This window comes from Pithys albifrons, chromosome 3 (genome assembly GCF_047495875.1).
Source record: "Pithys albifrons albifrons isolate INPA30051 chromosome 3, PitAlb_v1, whole genome shotgun sequence".
NCBI classification, from domain to species: Eukaryota; Metazoa; Chordata; class Aves; order Passeriformes; family Thamnophilidae; genus Pithys; species Pithys albifrons.
In genome coordinates, this window is record NC_092460.1 from 17,553,787 (window position 1) to 17,575,700 (window position 21,914).

A 21,914-nucleotide genomic window follows, 5' to 3' on the forward strand; every position below is an offset into this window, starting at 1 on the left:
AAAAATGTGCTTGTAACCACTGAGGAATCTACAGAGCCATGGACAGAAGAGTGTCAATTGAGCTATAATTTCTTTTAAAAATATTTGTATTTTTTATATATATACTATATCTGTATGCTCTGTCTACAATTATCTGAATATTTCTCCTAAGATTTTTCACTTGATTTTTATTTCAGATCTTCTGCCAATAGTTGCAGTAGACCACTGAGAAATTTTCAGATGCAAGAAGTCATTGCTCTGTCTTTTAAGAATTTTTATTACTTTTTATTGGCACTTATATTATTGAGGTCTTATATCATTTATATGAATTGTGTCACGTAACAGAAATAGAAAAATCCAGTTGGTGAGAACTCATTCTGAACCATTTAAGTGTTACACAGAAGTGTTCTCCATTTCAATTTGCTCTTTATTTTTTCAAGGGCCTATGATGAAAGACTAATCACTGAGCATGTTTGACTCATTTCTGTATCCTGATATAGTGAAAACAATAATTATAATAGTTTTGCCATAGAAAATATATTTAATTTAATCTTCTTTTGAGTAGAATCATAGAATGGTTTGGGTTTGAAGCAACATTTTAAAGATCATTGAGTTTCACCTCCCCTGCCCTGCCACAGGCAGGAAAACTTCCACTTCAGCAGGTTGCTCCAAGGCCCTTCCAATCTGGCGCTGGACACTTCCAGGGATGGGGCAGCCACAACTTGTCCTGGTAACCTGTGCCAGAGCCCTGCCACCCTCACAGGGAAGAATTTCTTCCTAACATCTGATCCAAACCTGCCTTGTTACAGTTTAATGCCATTATCCCTTGTCCTACCACTACGTGCCCTTGTAAAAAATCCTTCTCCAACTCTCCTATAGCCTCTTTGGGTACTTTAGTATTATACATTTTTCATGACAGATATTGCAAATCACTTTATTCTGTTTATTACCCTGGAATGAGTTGTAACTGCTCAAAGGTTACAAAGGACTCTGTTTAAAAGCCAAATCTAATATGTAAGTCTTTAAGAGAGATTGCCCAACAGATCTAATAAGCAATAGACGATGAGTTTTACAGGGTAACATTGCACAAAGACATCAGGTCTGTCAAACCCCTTTCAGTGTCCTCGGGGGGGTTACCCAAAGGTGAAGTCTAAGGTGGCCCTGTGCGATTGCTTCAGTCAGTCTCTTGGCATCACCCCCAAACCCTGGGCTGGAGGAACTGTCATCCATCCTCACCCCTGGCTGTTGCCAGGGCTGAGTGCAGATTTATTACAGTGTACAAAGTCAAGGTGTTCACAGAGGCTTCAGCCTGCAAAGTATAGGCAGCTTCAGGGAATAAGAATTTAATAAAAGAAACCTCCCTCCACACGGAACCAGAGGGCTGGCTTAGATCTTTCTGTTCTCTTTTGCATCTATTATTTTTGTCAATGTGTGGGGTTTAGATTGGACAAACAGAAGGTAAAGAGCATCAGCAGCTACGGGACTTTAGGGCTTCATGGCTTGTTCATGGAAAAGAAATGTTTTTTGCATGTGTTTCTCAGGATCAGAGTCTACCAAGAGCCAAAACTGCTTGTAGCAACAGCAGTGACCTTGGTGGTTTTTCTGTGTTGGGGCTTTGAAGGCTGGAGCACACTTGCTGATTGTAGATAATTGAATCATTGGAGAGCCTGTGGTGGGGGCTGGGGAAGTTGTTCAGCCAATAGAGAAAGCTTTGCCAGAAGTGTGGGGTGGTTGACAACTCTCCTATATTTAAAATTGAATGGAAAACTATTGTTATAATTTATTCGCCTCTGCAAACATAAGGTATTAGTTTTTGTTGGCTTGGTTGCAGTCATTGGTTGTCACTTTTTGAACCTGCAGGTGTTGGTTAGCTCTGTGAAGACTCATATTGCTCCCCAGGTGCATTTTAGAAGTACTCTGAAAGTCAAGAGAAAAAATTAATATGAAAAATAGGAGTATTTTATGAAATGAGTTCCCTAGGTCATACCAAAATCTAGAGGTGTGTCAGACTTAGTGGAAATGATGTGCTGGGTTGCATATTTTACTTAGTTTTCTAAATAAATCTACATATGATAAGTAAATGCTGAATGTTTCAGTTGATAAAAACTAATTAAGAGGTGAAAGTACAGCAATCTTTTAGTCACTAGGAGAATACAAGTTACAAGACCTCTTAATAAGGAACAAAACACCCACTGGATTTGAACTCATTACCTTCACAAAGTAAAGCAGATAAGGTTTTAACTATGCAATGCAGCCTTTCATTTGGGTTTGGGAATTCACAATTTTCCTTTAATTACAAGGACAGCTTAACATTGTTCTTAAGATAGAGTGAAAAATACTATTATTGAAAAAATTAAAAACTATTGAATGAATGGGTGGGATGGAGTCTGTACATATGCATGGACTTCTAAGTCTGTATATAAGCATGACTTTGGCAAAGTGATGCTCCTGTACTATGAGTGACTTTGTCATTAATTCATAAGGTACCAGAAAAACCTTCCAGGTACATGGATCTGATGTCTAGTTACTACACGTGGACAAATGTGTCACCGCAGAGTTTCAGTGTAGCCTTTTTTTTTTTTTTACTAGACCTGCCATAAAAAGATGAAATGATCATTCACTCTGCAAGTTGCTTTTGTAATTAATTCCAGCAACTTCAGCAGTCAAGTCTTCAGAACTCCAATGTATGGTTCAAGAGACCAAAGGAGCTTGGCATTTCATCTTTGAGCCTCAGCTGTTTCCCAGAAAGAAACTAAGGGAATGCATTGGTTTATGCCTTTAAACATAATGCTGATGTTCTTTTCATTAAGACTAGAGCACTCCTGTGCTTGGGAACCAGCTCTTGGAATTGGCAGGGCTGGGGTTTGACACAAGGTTTGCTTTGAAATTCTGTTCCAGCTGGATTGAGCTGTTAGCAGTTGGAAACTCTGCACAGAGAGGCATATGGCCATTAGAAACCTATCAGAGCAAGACTGTCTGCAAGTGAAGTTTTGACAATTCTTTTCACTGGGATTTTTCAGTGCAGGGTTGAACAAGATTTTTCTGCAACTGCACCGTAACTTTCTCATTGCTTGAGACAGCAGGAAGAGGGAGAAACAGTGTCTTTCTCACCTGAGGCACTGTCAGTGCATCCATGTGCTCTCAGGACCCAGGAGAGAGTTTTCTTCTCTCACCTCTCTGTGTTCATGTCAGGGCACTGGAAAGTGGAAGGGTCAGAGCCAAGGGAGTGTGTTGATGGGTTTAGGAGTGGCTGAGGAAGGTGCTTCCACGAGGAGAGCAGTTGGAAAATAATGAGATGGTTTAAAGAGAAAACTGTTCTGGGATTTAGCAATATGAGTTGTACAAGATATTCAAGATGGGCTCAATGAGATTTAGAGGGAACAGGGAATTGGAACTAAAAGCTGGCAGAATGAGGAATGAAGAGAAATTGGCAGGGACCTGGAAAAGGCTGGTCGTGAATATGCCTGGGGGTGTGAACACCAAGGGTGTTACGAAGAAAGAAGAATAACTAGGAGGTGCTAGAAAAGTGTAGTATGAAACCCCTTAAGAATAGAGTTTGGGACATGTAATGTGACCTTAATATGCCCATGGTCAGTTAGGGAAGGAACAGCAATAAGCCATTGTTATGTTTGAAGGCTGAATTTGGTATCTTGTGGGATTGAATTGGCCCAAAGAATTCATGCTTGTACCTACCTGAGATGTAACTGGATTTTAAATCTCAGGTAAATGCTTGCAAAATCCACTACTGATGCATATAGAAACGGATACCAACTTCACATCTTCACGTAATACTCCATTTGTTGCAATATCTAGCTTTGAAAATCATACCTGCAATAGTCAGTTTAGAAGGTTTTAGTAAAACCTCAGGGTTTCCTTTTCCTTTCAATTTTTAAAAAATTTTCCCCTTCAGTTAATCTATTGGCAACTGAAATCCTGATCCTAGGGGAAGTGAAATAGTCCAGTTGACTTTGCATGGGAGGGACGTGTCTCTGAAAACAAAGAACATGGCTCAGTGTGTGGTGATTAAGTGCTGGGTTGGGTGATGGAAGTCAGTCCCTGCAAACTCTGGAACTGACCTTTGCTTTGAGCAATAAATCTTGAGGGTTTTTTGCTGCTGTTGTGTGATAGTAATCTGGTTGGAAATTGGAAGGAGGACAGTATATCATAACTGGTTTGGTTGAACTAGACTGCAAATTGCAAACTGGATTTGAATTCACTCGGGACAATGAGCCTTAGTGCACAGGTGAGGAAGAAGCTGAGTGAGGGAACAAAGCAAAGACAATTGGTTTCACTTGGTGCTTCTAAACGTAGACGGAACAACAACGCCTTGAGTCATCCCAGGACTGCTGTCAGGGCAAAGGGTGGTCTCAAGTCTCTTTTTCCCTATTGAATGAGGATGGGAATATTTCCATTTCTCCTTAGCTTGTTTATGCTGCACATATGGTGTGGGATTCATCTCCCTTAACTTCATTCATATAAAGTTCAACATCTAGTGAAGGAAAAGCTGCAAAGATCTTCCTGTATCTTATGACCTATTTTAGAAGGGGATGTGCAGCACCTTTGGAGTTTTCTGTCTTTACATATGAAGGATGTTGAGGTAACTTCAGTGGAAGGGTGAGATAAATCCTACTAATGAAGAATTTTGCATTAAATGAATTTGCATGAAAGTTATCCCAAATCTTTCTCAAGCAATATCTACTGAGCACCCAGCAATGATGTTGAGAGCTGTCAGAGTTGAGGGAAAGCTCAGACATGTAAGACCCCTCTGTCCTCAAATGCAGAAAAGACAGTCTGGTGTTATCCAAACAGGAGAGCAATTGTAGCAGTCAGGTAAAGAGTATGAGCTGTGGCACTTTAAATGTGTGAAGAAAGTTACAAAATCAGATTATTAGATCTACCAATTTCAGTACAAGAGAGAGGAAAAAGGATAATAATGATGCTTACAGGTTAGTGTTGACTAAATATATTTAAATGTGTGTGTACACAGATGGATATTTAGATACATACACAGGCCTGCTTCACTTGATTTTGGAAGGTTTTCTGCAAATGAACATTTAGATGAAATTTTCAAATTTATGTGGAAGGGAACAATGTACCAGTTGTGAATTATTCATGGAAAGCAAAACTTTAAAAACTATATTCCTATGTTGCAAGTGAAATTAAAAAGATGCATGAAGGTATTTCCAGAGAATTATATAACCTTGGGTGAATACCTGGTTGGTGCAAAATGCCGAAGACCTCTTGTCTTGGCCCCGAGGCAGGAGAGGTGTCTGAAGGAGCTGGTTGTACCCCAGCCAGGCAAATCACATTTTAAATATCCCTGGAACAGCTCTAAGTTGTGTCTGTGGCTGAACTGATTCCTTGATGTCTGGAACATACGGAACTAAAAGTATGAAATAAAACCTTATTTAGCACATCATTCTGCTCTGTGCTAGACATAATAATGTGGTAGGAGCAGGGTTGATAATCTGCATGTTATGTATCTGATATATTGGCTTTGTGCAGCCTTTTGAGCACTGAAGAACTTGGTACAAGACAAATGTGTTACCTTCTTCATCTGGAGTCTTCCTTCCATGCCATGGCAATTTCCAGATGCCATAATTAAATATAGTGTTGGCCTAGTTAAGTCAGAAATGCATCTAATTACTCAGGATTGTCTTAGCCACGGTTATGCAACGTGTGAGTTTCGTGTACTTTAATCCATTTACAGTTTCATTTCTGTTTGTCCAGCTCTTTGCCAAACTGAACTCTTTCTGTTGCTTCAAAAAGCCAGCTAGCACTCTAACAACAATCAACCTGAAAATCTGCCAGTTTTGAGTGAACATAAGTGGCTAATTGAAGTTATTTGCGATAATTGCATATACTAAGCTTTTAATTTATTTTTATCCTTTATTTATAATTTCTGCTTTGATTGTGCTTTGCAGCTCTTACTGTGGCTGAGCATTGTCTAGCTGGGTTGCAGTGGAATTTGATAGCAGTCTTAGAGCAGTCATTTTTTGTATGGCATTAGTTGCTAGATTGATATCAATCTTAAGCTAAAAACACTAGGAACTCTATTATCAAGATAATAGGCACTAAATAATTTTCAGTGTGTCTTAGTCACAGCAATAGCGATTTTAGTGCTAAAATTTCCTAGAGATTACCTCGTGGCTGAGGAGAACAAAGTGGGGAATAAAATATGCTGATAGGCTTTCTAAAAAAAAGAAGAAACTGCCTCTGTGTTTGTGTGTCCCCATCCTGAAGGATTAAACTGCCAGTCTGTTGTCGTTGCCCCATCTGAAACCACCCGTGTTTCTGAGAAGAGCAAATATTCCTCCAAGGGCAGGATCAGTCTCTCCTACCATGGGTTACAGCAAACTTGTGCAAAGCTATTTGCAATAAAACTTGAGACCGAGAGGCCTGTTTGCACATTGGTGTGTTCATTGCTGGCTTACGTGACACTGTCTTTGAGCAGAGGAAATAATATTGATACTGATGAACAATGTCAGGTATTCCCTGTTGGCTTCTTCAGCTTGTCCACTAAATGAGCTGTGAAAGCAGCAACCCCCAGAGCTCGATGGCAGCGAGGAGGACCCGCAGCAGAATTTGCACCCATGCCAGGATATTACCTAAGCTCACTTAATGTTAATAAATCTTCCTCTTTCCCCAAACAAGCTTTTCAGTTTTCAAAGCACCTGCAGCCTTACAGATTTCCTGGAAAGGAAAAGCCTTTTTCACTTCTGAAATGAACCCCAGAATGGGGAAGCCATGGGAAGGTACCTGGGTAATGTTTTCAAAGCTTGGGAATCTGTTGCTGAGTGTTCCCACAGGCACAGCTTGGGCTCCTCACGGAGCAGCCAGCGCAGAAAATCGCTCTGATGATTGAAACACAAGTTCTTGTTCCTCTCCCAGGAATACACTCAACTGCTGAGCTATGTTTAAACAGTTATCTGGCTGCACTTTAGGAAATATTTTTGGCATATTTGTAGTGTAATTACTATAAATTTTGATTTGAAATTACATATTCAAATCAATAGTAAGGTTATTAAAATGGCACTGAATATTTCATTTGAAGAAGGGTAACTATTGGTAGTTGTATTTTCTGTATACAGGAAGTGGCTGTTTTTTACTTGGTAATGTACCAGAAATCTTGCTACAAAATATGAGAGAAATAGGATTTTAAAAACAGAGAAATGTTTCTTTTTTTTATCTGCTGTTTTTCTTTGCAAAGTTCATTATTTTTGATTAAATTGGAAATCCTGGTGACAATTCCGTATGTAGGAGTCTGGGACAATGGCTTTTTAAACTTACATAAAGAATTAATTTTTTCTACATATTTTTGTGTTTTGCTGCTTTGAGGTTTTTTTCCAGTGCAGTATATTCATACACTTTTCTTACGATTAGACTTTTCACTGGATTTTAATAAGCATGACTTTGAAATATTTTTTACTTCCCATCCAATTCAAACCTGAAGTTATACACAGTATTTTTATAGGAATTTCAAACAAATCTGGCACTAGGGGAAATTAAAGAGCAAGTTCTTTAGGGTTCAGAGCTATTTTTTGCTGTTGGTTGAATACATTTGATGCTACCATATAAGAACCTCCTACAGGTTTATCTACACTCTTTGTAACAAATGTGATATCCCAGTGCTTTTGCTATTTTGAGATAACATTTAATCACATTGATATTATGGAATATAAGCTTTTCATCTTATGGACTGAGATGACACCTGTACTTAGCTGATATTAGTTATACTTAAGGTAGAGCTGTTTTCTATCCTTTTTTTGAAATTCGTTGCAGTTTGGTTTGGAAAAGAACAATTTCTAGCAGCATTTCTGATTTTATGTGTAGCAGTTGGTTTATCTTAGAAAAATAGTAAGGAAACATTGAAATACAAATGTTCTTCTTCAAGATTTGATAGGTAAACAGAGAGAAGGACATAACTTCAGTCAGCATTTGTGGATAAAGGTTAGTAACCCAATGCAGTTCAGAAACCATTTCAAACTTTGTTATGCTGATCATTTTATTTAATCTAACTTCAAAATGGGATTCTGATGAAGAGGAATCATTCAAAAGTAGTCTGAAACCCTTAAAAAGTACATGAAAAGAGAAAATATATCAGAAGCTAAAGAGAGTACTTTATATTCTGGGTGTTTATGTGATGTTTTTCCTTGAAATTGTTATTTTTGTCCTTTATTTTCTCCTTTCTGCCCATGCCTGTTCCTTTCCCCGCTTACTTCCTGTTGGATTCTTTTCCCCCCCCCTCATCCATTCTCTTTCACCTTTCCTTCACTATCTCTATAACAAGCTAACTTGAAAGAGACTTTATCTGGGGACATCAGTTCATGAAATTATCATTTGTCAAGAAAATTACCCTATTTAGACATAGCTCAGTGATTTTTTTTAATATTACTGTAAGGTAACAAAATTTCTTTTTCTTCCTCTGTGATTTGTGATACCAGTACCACTGAGAATGCCAAACACTGACAGGATGTTTTGGTGGCCACTTTGGGTGGGGGGTTTGATATGGTGTTTGTATTCTGGCTCATGTTTTGCTTTGTGCTGCACTGGGATCTGATGGATGAGTCAGGTCATCTTTCTCAGATTTATTTGCATTGGGAACATTCTAAGGATTAATTCCTTAACTGGGGGAATCTCGATTGAGCTGTTCCATAGAACATTAAAATTTTTAATTATCTAATTTTTCATTCCCTAAAATTTTTCATTTTCTGGATGTGCTGCCCTTGAGCTGCCTGTTCCTGCACACAAACACCTCTCTACACACAGTGCCAAATACTTCCAAACCCACTCTACAGTGGGGGAGCTCTGACAGTGCTCACTCTGTGTCCATAATACATTCCAGGAAATGCATGGGGATAACTCACAGTTCCCTTCATGATAACCACAGCTTGGGAAGCATTTACTTGCTACAGCAAGGCTTTTAGAGTATGGTTACTCAAATGAAAATATATTGGCATTTGTATTAAGAGTGTCATTATAAACTATTAAGTTACAATCATAATCATGCTAATGTTGGGAATCATTGCTAGGTAACTGCTCAGTCATTAAAAAATGTTTTAAAAGGGATTTTTGACCTCATAAAAATGTTGCAGCATTACATGTGTTTTTTATATTTTTGCCTTCAGAAAATTAAGGAATTTTTTCCATAATGCTTAATCCCTTTGGGGACTTCTTTAAAAAAAAGAAAAATCCAACCAAAACCCCTCCCAAAAAAAACAACAAAAACCCACCATGAAACATTTGCATTCAGTTTCTTCATTCTGATATAATTTGTGTATATCCACTAATATGTCATTTTATGGATTTGGGGTTATTACTGGCTTAGCTTTTCTGTAGCTCTCCCAGATTTCTCATGGTTTCCTTCCTGATAGTGTTGAGATACTTAAAGCAAACTGTGGTCAAGAACTGATACATAGGAAATGCAGCATACGCTTGTCTTGTCTACATTTGGTGTACCAAAATTTTAATTTCCTTGTTAATTTTGTGAGGGCAAATCACAGAGTGTGCACACATATTTGCTTCTGCCTCTTCAAGGAAAAATGTCACTCAGCAAACAGTTCACTCTTTTTGTCTTTCAGTTTCCTGTAGAGAATGTTGCTCAAATACACTTAAAAAAACCCTCAAACAAGCAACAACAAAAAAACCCCCAACTGAAATCTTAGAGAATAAATCAATAAAGTACCAATCAGCACTTTTCATTTCTGAGCTGCCCTCCTTACCAGATGTTTCTACTGTTACCCATCTTATGCTTCTTTAGTTATTTCTTACTTGTGGGGATAAATCTTAGCTTAAATTTATTTCACTGAGGCAAAAATGTAATTGAAACACATTGGGATCAATACAAAGTATATAAGAAGCCATGAATTATTTTTCTAGCCCGCTAGGTACTAATATCTAATATCACTGGTATCTCATGAAATGCTGTAATAATTTTTCTTCCATGAGTAAGTAAATATTTCAGCACAGAAAGAAAAACACGTTTCTCTTTTCCTTGTATTCTTTTCTGTATGAAGAATTTTCTTGATCCTTCTTTCACTTTTTCCTTCTCAAACTCATCAGTCATGATCTTTTGTATCAGGTAAGCACAAAGTAGTAATGAAACTATGGTTTTAATATAAAGGAGGACCCACCTGCAGAAATGCATTCAGTTAGGGTAGTTATTTTACATGAAATGATTTTTCATGCTTAAAAAATGAGGGCTAGATTTCTGAAACCCTTCAAGCAGGTCATGAGTGTTCTACAGGTGCTCTTCTGAGAGCATTCCAGTGGGTGTGAATCTGTCTCAGTTGCTGTAAGGCTTCCCTCTCAGAACAGTTAATTTGTGTTACTTCCCATTTTAGCTTCTAAACATAAAAAATTTTTGTCAAATGAATGTTTGTTAACCTTTCACCCTGCAAGGTCTGCTTTTACTGCTATTCCAATGGTCCAGGCATAGTGGGAACGATTACACAGAACTTCAGTGTTTCATGTTTTTCCATGGATTTCCCTCCTGTAGGTACAGAAAAATCAAAGGTGAGCAATTCAGATCTATATAAGACCCCGTGAGACTGAAAGCAGCTAAGAATAAACAAAGTTGCAGCTGCTGCTGTCTGGTGGAGGAGAAATCACTCCCCAGGAGTTCTTAGCAACTCCCTGGAGGTTTCTCATGAGAACTCCTCAGGTCTCCCACAAGACTCTGGAGGTGCACTTGAAAATATCTAGGATGAGTTCATATAAACATTGGACTTGTGAGATATGGATTTTAACCAATTAAAAGTTGTGGCCTGATGGTGTGAAGTTCAATTTAGCCAATAGAATGTAGCTTTAACCCTATATAAACAGTGTGCTGTGTGTAATAAAATGTCTTCACCGTAAACCTCACAGGTTTGTTGGGTGAAGTCCTTTCCTCTGCCTTATTTATTGTTTACTTTACCCTCCTGCAGCCTGTTGTGAAGATTCTCTGCTATTGGGCTCTTTCACCCCTGTGGGTGGGAGGGTGAGCTGGCACATTTGTCAGTTGAGTTCTGGTTTGATTTCCTCAGCACTGGAACCATTTCAGCTCAATCCCAGTTTAGGTCAGGAGGGTTTGCTGTGACCAGCTGGATTTTCACAGGGCAGGATGTTTAAAGGTGGATACAACCCATGTCAGGGATGTCCTCCCAGCACAGGGCTCTGGCAGGTGGCCTTCCCCTGCTCTCTCCTGCTCTCCCATATCAGCATTGGCACCAGATGTGGTTAAAGTTTTTAATCCTATGTTTGAGGTGTGTAATTCTGCACCAAAGGAAAAGGCGTGGGAAGGCTCTGCACAGGGATGAGTTGGGAGATGCAGAATCCCAGCTGGAGGGTGGTGCTGTCCTGTGGGAGGCAGAGCTGGGGGCCAGGCTGGGCCACTCCTCAGCCCAGTGAGCACAAACCTGGAACCACGTGACTCTGCTGCAGTCAGTCACATTTTGGTTGAACCATTTATTCTGCATTGGCAACCAGAAATATTCTCCTTGGTTCAGGTTCTGTTATAGCTCAAGCTGTAGAGCAGTCAATATGAACTCTGATTTTATTTTGATTTATATCCAAAGACTTGATAAATGTGAATACCATTCTGAAAAATGAACAGAAATGTGTGCACACTGCTCGCTCGGGGTGTCATTAATGAGAGTCAGGACCTCACTTGCTTCGTGATAAAAGTATTTGAAAATATACACGTGTACCAGTGTCCCATAGAGCAAAGAAACTATAAGTAATATATAGACTATTCTGTGAGAATCATTCCTTGTTGGATTTTGGGTTGTGGATCTGAATGTTCGGATAGATTAAATAAAAACTAGAAGGTGTTGCTTCCATTGTTAAAATGCTCTGAACTCTAAAGAACTCTGAGTAAAACCTTAGGAATGATATAATGTCATTTCACAAGAGAATATCTGCAGCAAACCACTATAGAAATTCAATTTTTCAGGTAGCTGTGTTTTGGTGTGATCGTGTTTTTTTTTTCCCATCAGATGTGCTAAGGAACAATAACTACTACAGGGAATTTTGGATATTATTGAGAACAAAAATACTACTGAATTGCTGTTATTTAGTAAATATTACTTCTGTAATTGCAGAAAAATCTTCTTGTGATTTTGCACTACATGAGGTAGTATGTACAAACACTTCAAATCTGCTTCATAAACAAACCTAGTCTCTATTTTTCTAATCTCTTATATTTGATGTGTAATTTAGAAATTCCTTTTTATTTCAGATTCTTGAAATAAAGTGCATTTTTAGGAAATACCTCCTATTTTAATGCTAAGTGAGTTTTGAAAAGGGCTGCTATGTGCAAATAAGGTCCAGTGTGAAAGCAGCTTTGTGTTCTTTCAAAAATCAGTTTGGGAATACAAGCTGCAGGATGTGGAGCACTATTGGAAAAAGTTAGCCTTTTATTTCAGTATTTACTAGTAGTTGAGCTGTTTGGAGAGTTTTATACCACCAGCAGGTAGAGACTGAGGGTTTAGAAAGTGTGGTCTTTTTTTCTAAATCTGGATCATTTATTTGTATTTAATGAAGTATCATAGCAGGTAAATTACACAATGCTCAAACAACCGCTGTTTTTATAAAGGAACACTTGGATATAAAGATGTTATCCATTATTTCAAAGATACACTTTTTTTCTCCCCTTTCTTTCAGCGTCTTGTTGAAGCTGCAGAAGATGCTTACCTGAAACATGAATTTGATGCTGACTTACAGGTAATTAATAATTACTTTCCTGAATATTTATCATCAGAGTACACTCTGATATATGAGTTTATACAATAGCTTGCTTGAAGAGCTGCTGTAGAAAGCCAAGCATGTGAGTAATAGAAGGATGCTGATTACAGAAAGTGGAATTAATGAAGGTTGGCTCAGTGTTTTGACAGGTTATGTATTTAGTATTTGTGTGTTAGTACACCAGGCGGGTGGATTTTACTCTTTAAGAGATTTCATTTAAATTCCCTTGCATATCTGTGTAGGTCAAGATTTTTAAACCCAGTAATTAGCAGCATGTTCTGTCGCTGCAGTGAACTGGCAAGGAATTGCTCTGTGGGGACCTGCATTTGCAGATGGGGTGGGACCCACAGGGACGGGATTAGTATGAACTTGATTTGTGCAAATGGTTTGTGTTTGGATCTGTGTCTAGAGCAGACGCTGCGTTTCCTTTTCCCTACAAGTCCTCAGAGCTGGCCCATGGTGTGCGCTGCCTTCGGGAATAACACGTGAGGGAGCAGCACTGGGACAGCTCACATGAGCTTATAAGAGAAAAACCTTGGATTAAATAAGACACAAGTAAAAACCCCCACAACGGTTGATTTAAATCCCAAGTAATTTAGCCTAAAATTGAAAGTTTGACAGAAAGCCTTACTCAATGCTTAGATGAGTAAATACCTCCTTACCTTTAATGAATTCCTGTATCCTTGGCTTCTTGAATGCCATGTTAGCTGGAGTTTTGTTTTCTTTGTCTCTATCTAGATTAATTTTAAAACCTTCAATGACTATTTGCCATAAGCCTATTTAAATTTTGGGCTTAGGCATTGAGGGAAACAGAGACATTTTCCACAGACTTCTTCCCCTAAACATAAGAAATTAACAGATCTGTTAAGTTCTGTTTTCAGATTTTACCATGGTTACTTCTGGTGATCACAAATCTTTTTATTTTAATGAAAACATGACACAGATTACTGATTTCTTTGCAGAAAGAAAAAAAATAGGGTGAACTTATCAGAGCCTAGGATAAAAAAAAAATGAGTTTAGAGGGCTGTGATACTGAGGTCTATCAGCCCATGTTGGAACAAGGATAAAATGAGCACAATGGAAGTGATAATTTGCATTATTGTTGTATAGTTATGAATGTTAGCTTCTGTTATCAAGTGCTTTAGAGCTTTATTACATTCCAGCCTTGCAGAGGTGCACCTCTTTTTTTTTTTTTTTAACTTTAAGCCTTGGAGAAAAGGGAACAATTGTCTGAATAAATCAGAAAGAGACTTTATAGATGATCTTTCAGAGAGCTACAGTAAGTGCTTCTTCACTGCAGGGTAGTTCTCTCTGACGAAGTCCTTGGTTTGCTGAAGCTCTAGTGGTTTAATATTGAGGAAGGCAGTTAAAAGCCATTTGTGTCAGCGGCATTAACGGGACAATCAAATCTTTGTGTGGAGCTCTGTTGTTTGTTACTGTCACGCTCCATTAAAGCTAATCAATTGTTAATCTTGGTTTCAGCGACCCCTTTGCAACCCTTGCTGGGTGATTGTTGTTCTTTATCAAAATCTCATAATACCATCTGCTCAATATAAAGTAATGGCCAGGATGATTTGATAGTGTACATTCAAGTGGAGGGGACAGAAGGCTTATATAATCTACAGTGTATACAAATCTGCTCTCAAAGAGGAATTTTTTGGCATTTGTATTGCTTTGCAGGACGTGTGGAAGATAGAATTAAGTGCCTTGAATTAGTGAGATGTGATACAGCACCAGCCTGAGCTCTTTGTGATCAGATATTCTGGAAATTCAGCAAACGCATAAAGAAAGTCCTTTTGTGTTTTTTATTTGTCCGTCACCTTCTATGTCTTGAAGACAGTACAGATAATATTGTGTTAGTACATAAAAATGATCTAAGGGAGAAATAAAATTATATTAATATTTTTATTGTCTGTAGAAAAGCACCAACTTAAAATAATAACTGGAAGAGTTCACCTTTTAGACTGATGGTATTCTCTTCAGCAATGCTGAAACTGTATCATTTGGTTGGGCTAGACCTGATCCTTTCTGGGCATTTTTCTTAGTAATATTATTAGTTTTGTCCTTAGTTATTCCATAGGTATTCTAATCAATATACTGTAATGCTGTGTAATGGTCCGAGCACTCAACTATCAATCCTTGGACTGAATCCATTGACATCACCAACAAACACCTTGTAGCTATAAACATAAATAAAATTCCTAGACAATTGAAAGAAATGAAACAAAATGGGTGATGTGATTTTAACTCATCAGCATTATATATTGAATGTTTGAGTAGTGGCCCAACTACGAATCAGTGAGAGCAGACTTTAAAGATTTACCCCACAATATTTGGGCTTTGGGAGATTTTTTTTTTTCTGTTAGGGATGTGAACAAAGAGCTGCAGTTGTAGCAAGTTATGAGGAAATAACCTTCTAAATATTACTTATGTTTCAGCTGCTAACCCAGTCCAGGGTTTTCTTACCTGGTGGATGTGGTTGCAAGATATTCTGTGTTATTAAATCCTAGCTTCAAATTTGTAAGTGGAATTGTTTTCTTTAGTCCTGTTTAATAATGTATTTGACAATGTGAAATAAAATACCATTTGTATTGCTACAGCTAGTTGCCCTGTCCCAAAATATTCACAGGCACAAAGAATTCCTCCTGATTTTGTGGCTTTAACACTATGGAAAAACCCCCAATCAATATAGAGGTCAACTGCCAAGCACACACCCATCAAGAATATCAGATTTTGCAGGTTTGGAAGTGATTCCAGAACCATCATTTACTTTTCCTGACTTAATCGTTTGCCAGGAAAAATTTTTGGAGAAAGATAATAAACAGGGTAATATCTTCTGTTAGGAGATAATCTACTAAAAGGAATTTTCAAATAACTTATAACCCTTGCTAAGTGAAATTTGACCTCCAGATCTTTTACTGCCTTTGTGCTTGTCTCTGTGTTTCCCGTGAACTGCCTTGTTATGGTTCACAGAAACACTGTGGTGGAATTCATGTTCAGACCCCTGGAAGAGGCTCTGAAGTGGAAAACTCTTCCCTGGAGCTGTCATGAACTTAAGAATTCACTGCATCTACAGTTAATTTAATCACATGTGTTTAGAGGCTCTCTGCTCCCACCACATTTCCTCAAAGCACTGGGAACTGGACACATTTAGTAGGGTAAAAGTACACCAAGGTGTCCCCAGGTGCTGCTCGGGTGCAGTTGGTGGTGAGGAGGCAAAGCTTCCTCAGTGCAGCACCGGGTCTGGGCTGGACCCAGTGAGCCATTGCAGGGATTGGGGCTGAGCCCTTGGGTCAGACAGGTGCAGAGTTGTTCCCATCCCAACCCAGCAAGCCTGGGATCCCCACCACAGAGCTGGGTTGTCTCTGGGGTTCCAGAATCGCAGGATGTTGATGCTCAGGGATGGGACTAATGCTGGAGTTCTCAATGGAACAGTAACAATAACTTGTGCTTTTTTTCTTAAAACTTACAAAAAAAATAGAATGAAGATTTATAATATTTGGTTCCTACACAGTTTTCATACTTCTAACCTCAATGACAGGGGCAAGTCACACAAAAACTCGTTATGACTACTTGTTCATTTGCTGACTGGTTCCATTATAAATACACATCTGCAGGGTAGTTCTTTTATTTTCTCTGTGTTAATTAAGTTCATTAGTTTCCCTGACTTACATTCCTGCTGAGCTTTCCCTGCATGTGTGTGATGTGATGATAAAAAAGCAAGGTTACTTTAGCAGAATCAAAGCTGGTGCTTAGTTAATGCAATGGAATTACTAGATTGTTTTTTTTTCTTTCTGGTTGTTGTCGTTTGACTTTCTATATAAGACAGGAGAGACTCAAGTGCCAGTGCCTTAAGATGGTTGACCTTATTTCAGTTTTATGTCTCAAGACTAGAAGAGGATTAATAAAATAGTTTTTAGGAAAAGATTACTTTCTTTTAAGAATGCTCTTAAAGTTAATTTAGTGGGATAAAAAAGGAATGATGGTCTAAGGCTGCATTTCATTATTCATTTCCTTTAGATCTATAACATATGGCTGAGCCTTAAGGAAAAGGTTTGCAAAACTATACCAGAGTTAGGTACCTGTTTGCCAGATTTTGCTGTCTGTTAACTCCAAATTGTGTTTTGTGTCCTTGGAAAAATCACATCCTTGCTCCCAGACTATATATGTTGGCTATATAAAAAACCTTGTGAAATCAGCAGGTGGAGAGTTAAGGGGTTTCCAGAGGTTTACACATGTGAGCAATGTACTTTTTTATACACATTTAATGATTTTTGAAAATTTACCAAAGGTAAGACTTCAAATGCTTAGGAGAATTGCAAATAGCAAAAGAAAGCTGAGGAACTGACTTAGTCCAGTTCATGTGCTTCGCAGCTTCTGGGTCTAACCCTCAGCTGTTAATATAGCTCAATAATTTCCTGTTGACCTTCAAAAGGAGCTACTGAGTTTTACTAATTTTGAAATTCAACTGTTAGATATTGAGCTTAAATAGGGATATAAAAGCATAACTTAAATTGCTGTATTTTAAAAAAAATCTGACCTAAATGTTTTTTTGGTATAATGATGCCAGGCAGAAATTTATGATGGATTATTAAATGCTTAGGGATTTAATCAATATTTAAACAAATAGATGGTAATTACACTGACATCAGGTACTGAAAAATACAAGGACAAAAGATAATTGAGAATAGCTATTCCACGTAATCTTATTAAATTCCTATTATAACACAGGCATTACTTTTATGTTAGTACTTTAGAAAAGTCTATTTGTGTATTTATTATCTCACTGATATTGCATAAGGCACATGATAACTACATTTACAGCATATTAATATTTTTCTGGTTGTTAGAATAATGTCCACAAGCCTGAAGTCAGCTCTTTAAGGGTCCTGAACATGCACAATGGAATGAGAAGTCTGTTGGACTTCAAGCACTCAGAACCAATGGTTGAAATGAGTTTTTTAAAAGTGCATTTGAAATAGCAGTGCAACATCTGAAGTTTGATGTGCTTCACGGAGTATTTATCCAAGCAGCTTATTTTCTAAATCAGAAATCAAGCTTTATATACTCCAAGCCTGGAAACAGCCTAAATTTGCAGACCAAAGTGCTCTCAGGGTGTGCCTGTAGTTTGTAATAAGGCAGGAGGAAGAGGTCCTTAGCTGGCACCAATCTGAACTGTGAACTTCTCATGGCCCTGTGCAACTCCAGCACAAGTAGCTGCAAAGCCTGGAAACATTATAGTGCATTCAGTTGTAAAATCTGCCTCTGGAGCTCTTTCCTGGGAGTCCTTTATTTTACTCTCACACCTGTGACACTGCAATGGGTTCTTCTCTGTGGTTCTGTTCATTCAGCTGAAGGCATAGTTTGGATACACCTGTGATGGAGAAATGCTGCCACAACCTGCAGAAGTCTTGTTCTTATGAAATTTTTTTAATAGCTTGAAGTGTTCAGGACTGGTCAAAAGATAAGGGAGATCAAGGAAATACTTCATAGAATTCAGAATGTCATTAAAAACCAGCTGCATCCAAAGCCCTAAACTCTTAGAGAGTTACAGTGCAGTCTGGGGGCTAAGAGAATGGGAAAAGGGCATAGAAACATGAGCAAGTAGTGGGCTAGTGAACCACAAGGCACAGCAGGCCACACTTAAATTATGAAAGCATCTGTTAGAGTTTTTATTTGGTGTTAGTTTTTCATTTGTTATTTTTTTCTTTCATAAAATACTTCAAATTTTTTTTCTGAAAGAGAGAAAAGGTTCACCTTTGCCATCCTTAGTTTTCTGTTATTGATTTTTGTGAGCTCAAATTAAGGACTTCTCAACTGCTGTAATATTGCAACAAATTGATTTTCAGATTTTTAGCCCTCTCAGTGGAGAGCACTTTAGCTTGTCTACTCTTTCCTATTTTTTTTTGAGGTTGGTAAAGGGAAGACTGAAATGACTGTGGAACTGTTGAGATATCAGTGGACTCAGATGTTACTGGTTAAAAAATGCAGTAGAACTCATGCCCAAGTAAGGTAACCTTCAGAGGAAGAATTTCACTTTCCTTCTGCTCCACATGCATGGCAGGGATTAAGTATCAGAGTACAGAGAAAGAGGTGCCATGCACCTGTTGGGCTATTTTAATTTCAAAGTGTTTCTTCCTTGGTAGCAAGCAAACAGAAAAAGAGAAACTAGATTCTGTGAAATAGGCTAGCAATATTTTAGTTGATCTTCTAATGATTAATGACTTCATTATTTTTTGCACTTTAGAGTTCTGTAGATATTTTTTGTTTTTGACCATTGAGGGAAAATTGTTGATGTTTGAAGACAATTATGATCTGTGGATAATTTCCATTACTCCCCCATCTTCCACTCATTTCTTTTTCAAAGAAGTAAGTTCTCTAACTACAAACAAATCAGATGCAAATAGCTGGAGTGATTTTATTTTTACATACATTCATAACTTCTGTCAACAAGGAGTGAGTTTGATGGCCAAGCACAGAAAGACAGAATTCAACTCACCATTTCAGAAACAGACATGCAGATATTTTTCAGCAATTTTGTAATTTTGGTGCCATTCTGCCCTTTATAAGGTAGCCATCCAAAAAGAACAGTAATTCTCTGCCTGTCTAGTTCAATAGCTGTCCTGTCTACACGTGGCTTGACAGCAGAGGAACCAGTAGCTCTGGTCTGAATTTGCTGCTGCAAATAACGTGCTCTGCCTCTGAGGGAGTTTGGCACCAAGTTACGGAGGTTCATTCTTCTGACTGCAGTTGCAGGACTTGTCCTTTTGGTACCCTTAAGCCAAAAGTAGTTTCCAGACATTTCTGGATTTATTCTTGCCAGTCTCTCTTGTAATAGCAATCACTATCTGAAGTGTGTGAGGTGTGTGTTGAAGGACACACTATAAATTTAGTCCTACCCATCAAATACAGACACAGTGCTTTATGCCTGGTGGTACCTGTTGAACATAATTACGGAAATCCGAAACTTGGAATTGTCAAAGGACTGTATGACTGGGCTGATAAAGTGGGGTTTTTTTTTCTGAGACTTTACCTTTTATTTTTATTTGGCTCTTTGTTATGTTTGCTTGCTACCAGAGAAGGAAATAGCTTTCTCATCCCATGAGTGTTTTCAAACATTCAAGTTCTCTGATAAACACTGAGATACCCCAAAGGTTTTCCTGAGCAAGAGAAACCTCTGCTTTGGAACAACTTGTAGTCAAATAGGTGGGGCTCTCAGTTAGGGTCTAAGAAACCTGTTCAAGTCGCTTCTCTAGTGAATATTAGATTATTTGTATTATGTGGAATAACTGCAGCAGAAGAGTCCATGAGACACTCGGCTCAGAACAGCCTGATGGACGTGGCAGTCGTGTTGGATCTCAGAGACCCTTGGCTGAGTTTCTGTTCTAATTGATTGAGAGGGTAGGTTTGAGCTGCAGTATAAGTCTTTTCCTCTCTGTCACAATTCCGCAAAAAAAAAAAAGTATTTTCCAAAACTAAGAAGATTGACAGGTCACTTCTAACAGCAACAAGAAGATGGAATAGAAAGTATTTACATACATATAATACATATACACAGTTTTTCCTTTCCCATGCTCAAATCACTAAGTATTTTCAGGTTGCTTTTTTGTGCTCTTTGTAAGCATCTTATAAGACTTAGAGATGTGTATAAAAAATTAAAAGCTGAGATTCTTAAATAGTCACATAAATTCATGGGTTAAGGTTATAAGTAAAACAGAAGTTCTGTTTAGAATAGTGATAAAACAACTGGTTGTTTGCAATATGGAATTCTTTCTCATATTGTTTTTGCAAGGCAATTGTTTCATTTATTCTGATAGAACAGATAGAGGAATAAACTGGTATTTTTCCAGATAAAAGGATAATGATGTACCAGAAGAAACCAGTCATGTGAAAACAGATACATTCACTTTCAAGCAGGTAAAGGAAAGAAAAAAAAAGGAGACAATATAAAAAGAACTTCTAGCAGAAGATCAATAACAATACTAATGCTGCCGTCTTAAAATCAGATTGAAATTCATCTTATCAAGCTGGAAGGGAGTGTAAGCTTGCAAGAACTACACCTGAGACTCCAAAATAATTTACTCTTTCAAAATGTCCAGCATTCCTTCCAAGAATGCCCAAACCAGAACAGTTTCTGCCAGTGCAATTGCCTTTCCAGCCTGCCAAAACAGCGTATGAACCAGCACACCACAGTCTCTAACTGAGCCACTGCTTTCCCTGCTGCTGTTTGGGGACTGGGCTCCCCCTGCACCCCAGGCCCGGGCAGGGGCATCCCATAGGCAGAAGGGAAGGGGAAACTGCCATTTGTGAAGGAATAAGGTGGAGGATACAGAAGAAAGCAGAAACAGTGCAGAAAAAGGTTGGGTGTCAGAAGACTGTGAAGTGCAGGAAAGAAGACTGAAGAAGGAGAAATACCTAAACAATGTGTAAGGGAAAACCTGTTAAGTGTTAATAACTCAGTGTTTTGAGAGTACTGACAGTAATCTTTTTGCAAGTCTCTCTAAAGCCATTACCTTTGCTTTACAGGGAAGCTGAAATGGAGAAACCCTTTTCAGCTACTTGAAAATGAACCAAACCAACTTTCAGAGAGCATAAGAGTAGGTAACATTCAAATACCATTTAAAAAAAGGTTTTGGAGAAGTCAGGCAAAACAAGTATGCACAGGGAGCGAGGGAGGAAAGATGTGCAGGAGATGGGGAAATAGATCACAGTTATTGAAAAACATGCACTCCTTGAGATTGCTGTAAACCTCAGAGAACTCGACTTTGTCAGGGCAGACAGACATAATGTGCTTAATAACATGTCACTAGTAGATGTTTATAGGCCTATCAATTTCAGTTCTAATTTACAAAGGTTGCTTCTAAAGAGCCAGAGAAATGACCATACAAGATGAAGTTAGAGTTGCCAATGCTTAATGATTGGCGTATTGGTGACAGCAAACAGGAATTGGGCACTGAAATTCATTTCATAATCGGTAGTTCAACTTTTTTTGTTCAGACCTGTGACCTAGAAATTAGTGATCACCCTCCTCAGAGAAAAAAAAAAAGAGAGAGCACTTACCACCTCCTGAAAATGCTTTCTAATTAGCTTTTAGCTTTCTGCTGCAGGCAAGGTCAGCCACTCTGGCAGAACTCTGAGCCCTGTGCCTTTGCCCTGCCCTCAGCACTGAGCAGGCTCACACTGGAAGTCAGATTTACTTGTACATGCCTAGT

General features: G+C 38.3%; 1 protein-coding gene across 1 annotated transcript in view; it reads left to right on the plus strand.

Annotated features, from left to right (window-relative positions):
* The window catches only part of CACNA2D3 (calcium voltage-gated channel auxiliary subunit alpha2delta 3), a 395,617-nt gene that overhangs the window by 114,924 nt on the left and 258,779 nt on the right, over positions 1 to 21,914 (plus strand). Inside the window, exon 4 of the mRNA XM_071549734.1 lies at positions 12,622 to 12,681. Within this exon, the coding sequence (XP_071405835.1) occupies positions 12,622 to 12,681 (60 nt within the window). The remainder of the gene's footprint in view (positions 1 to 12,621; positions 12,682 to 21,914) is intronic.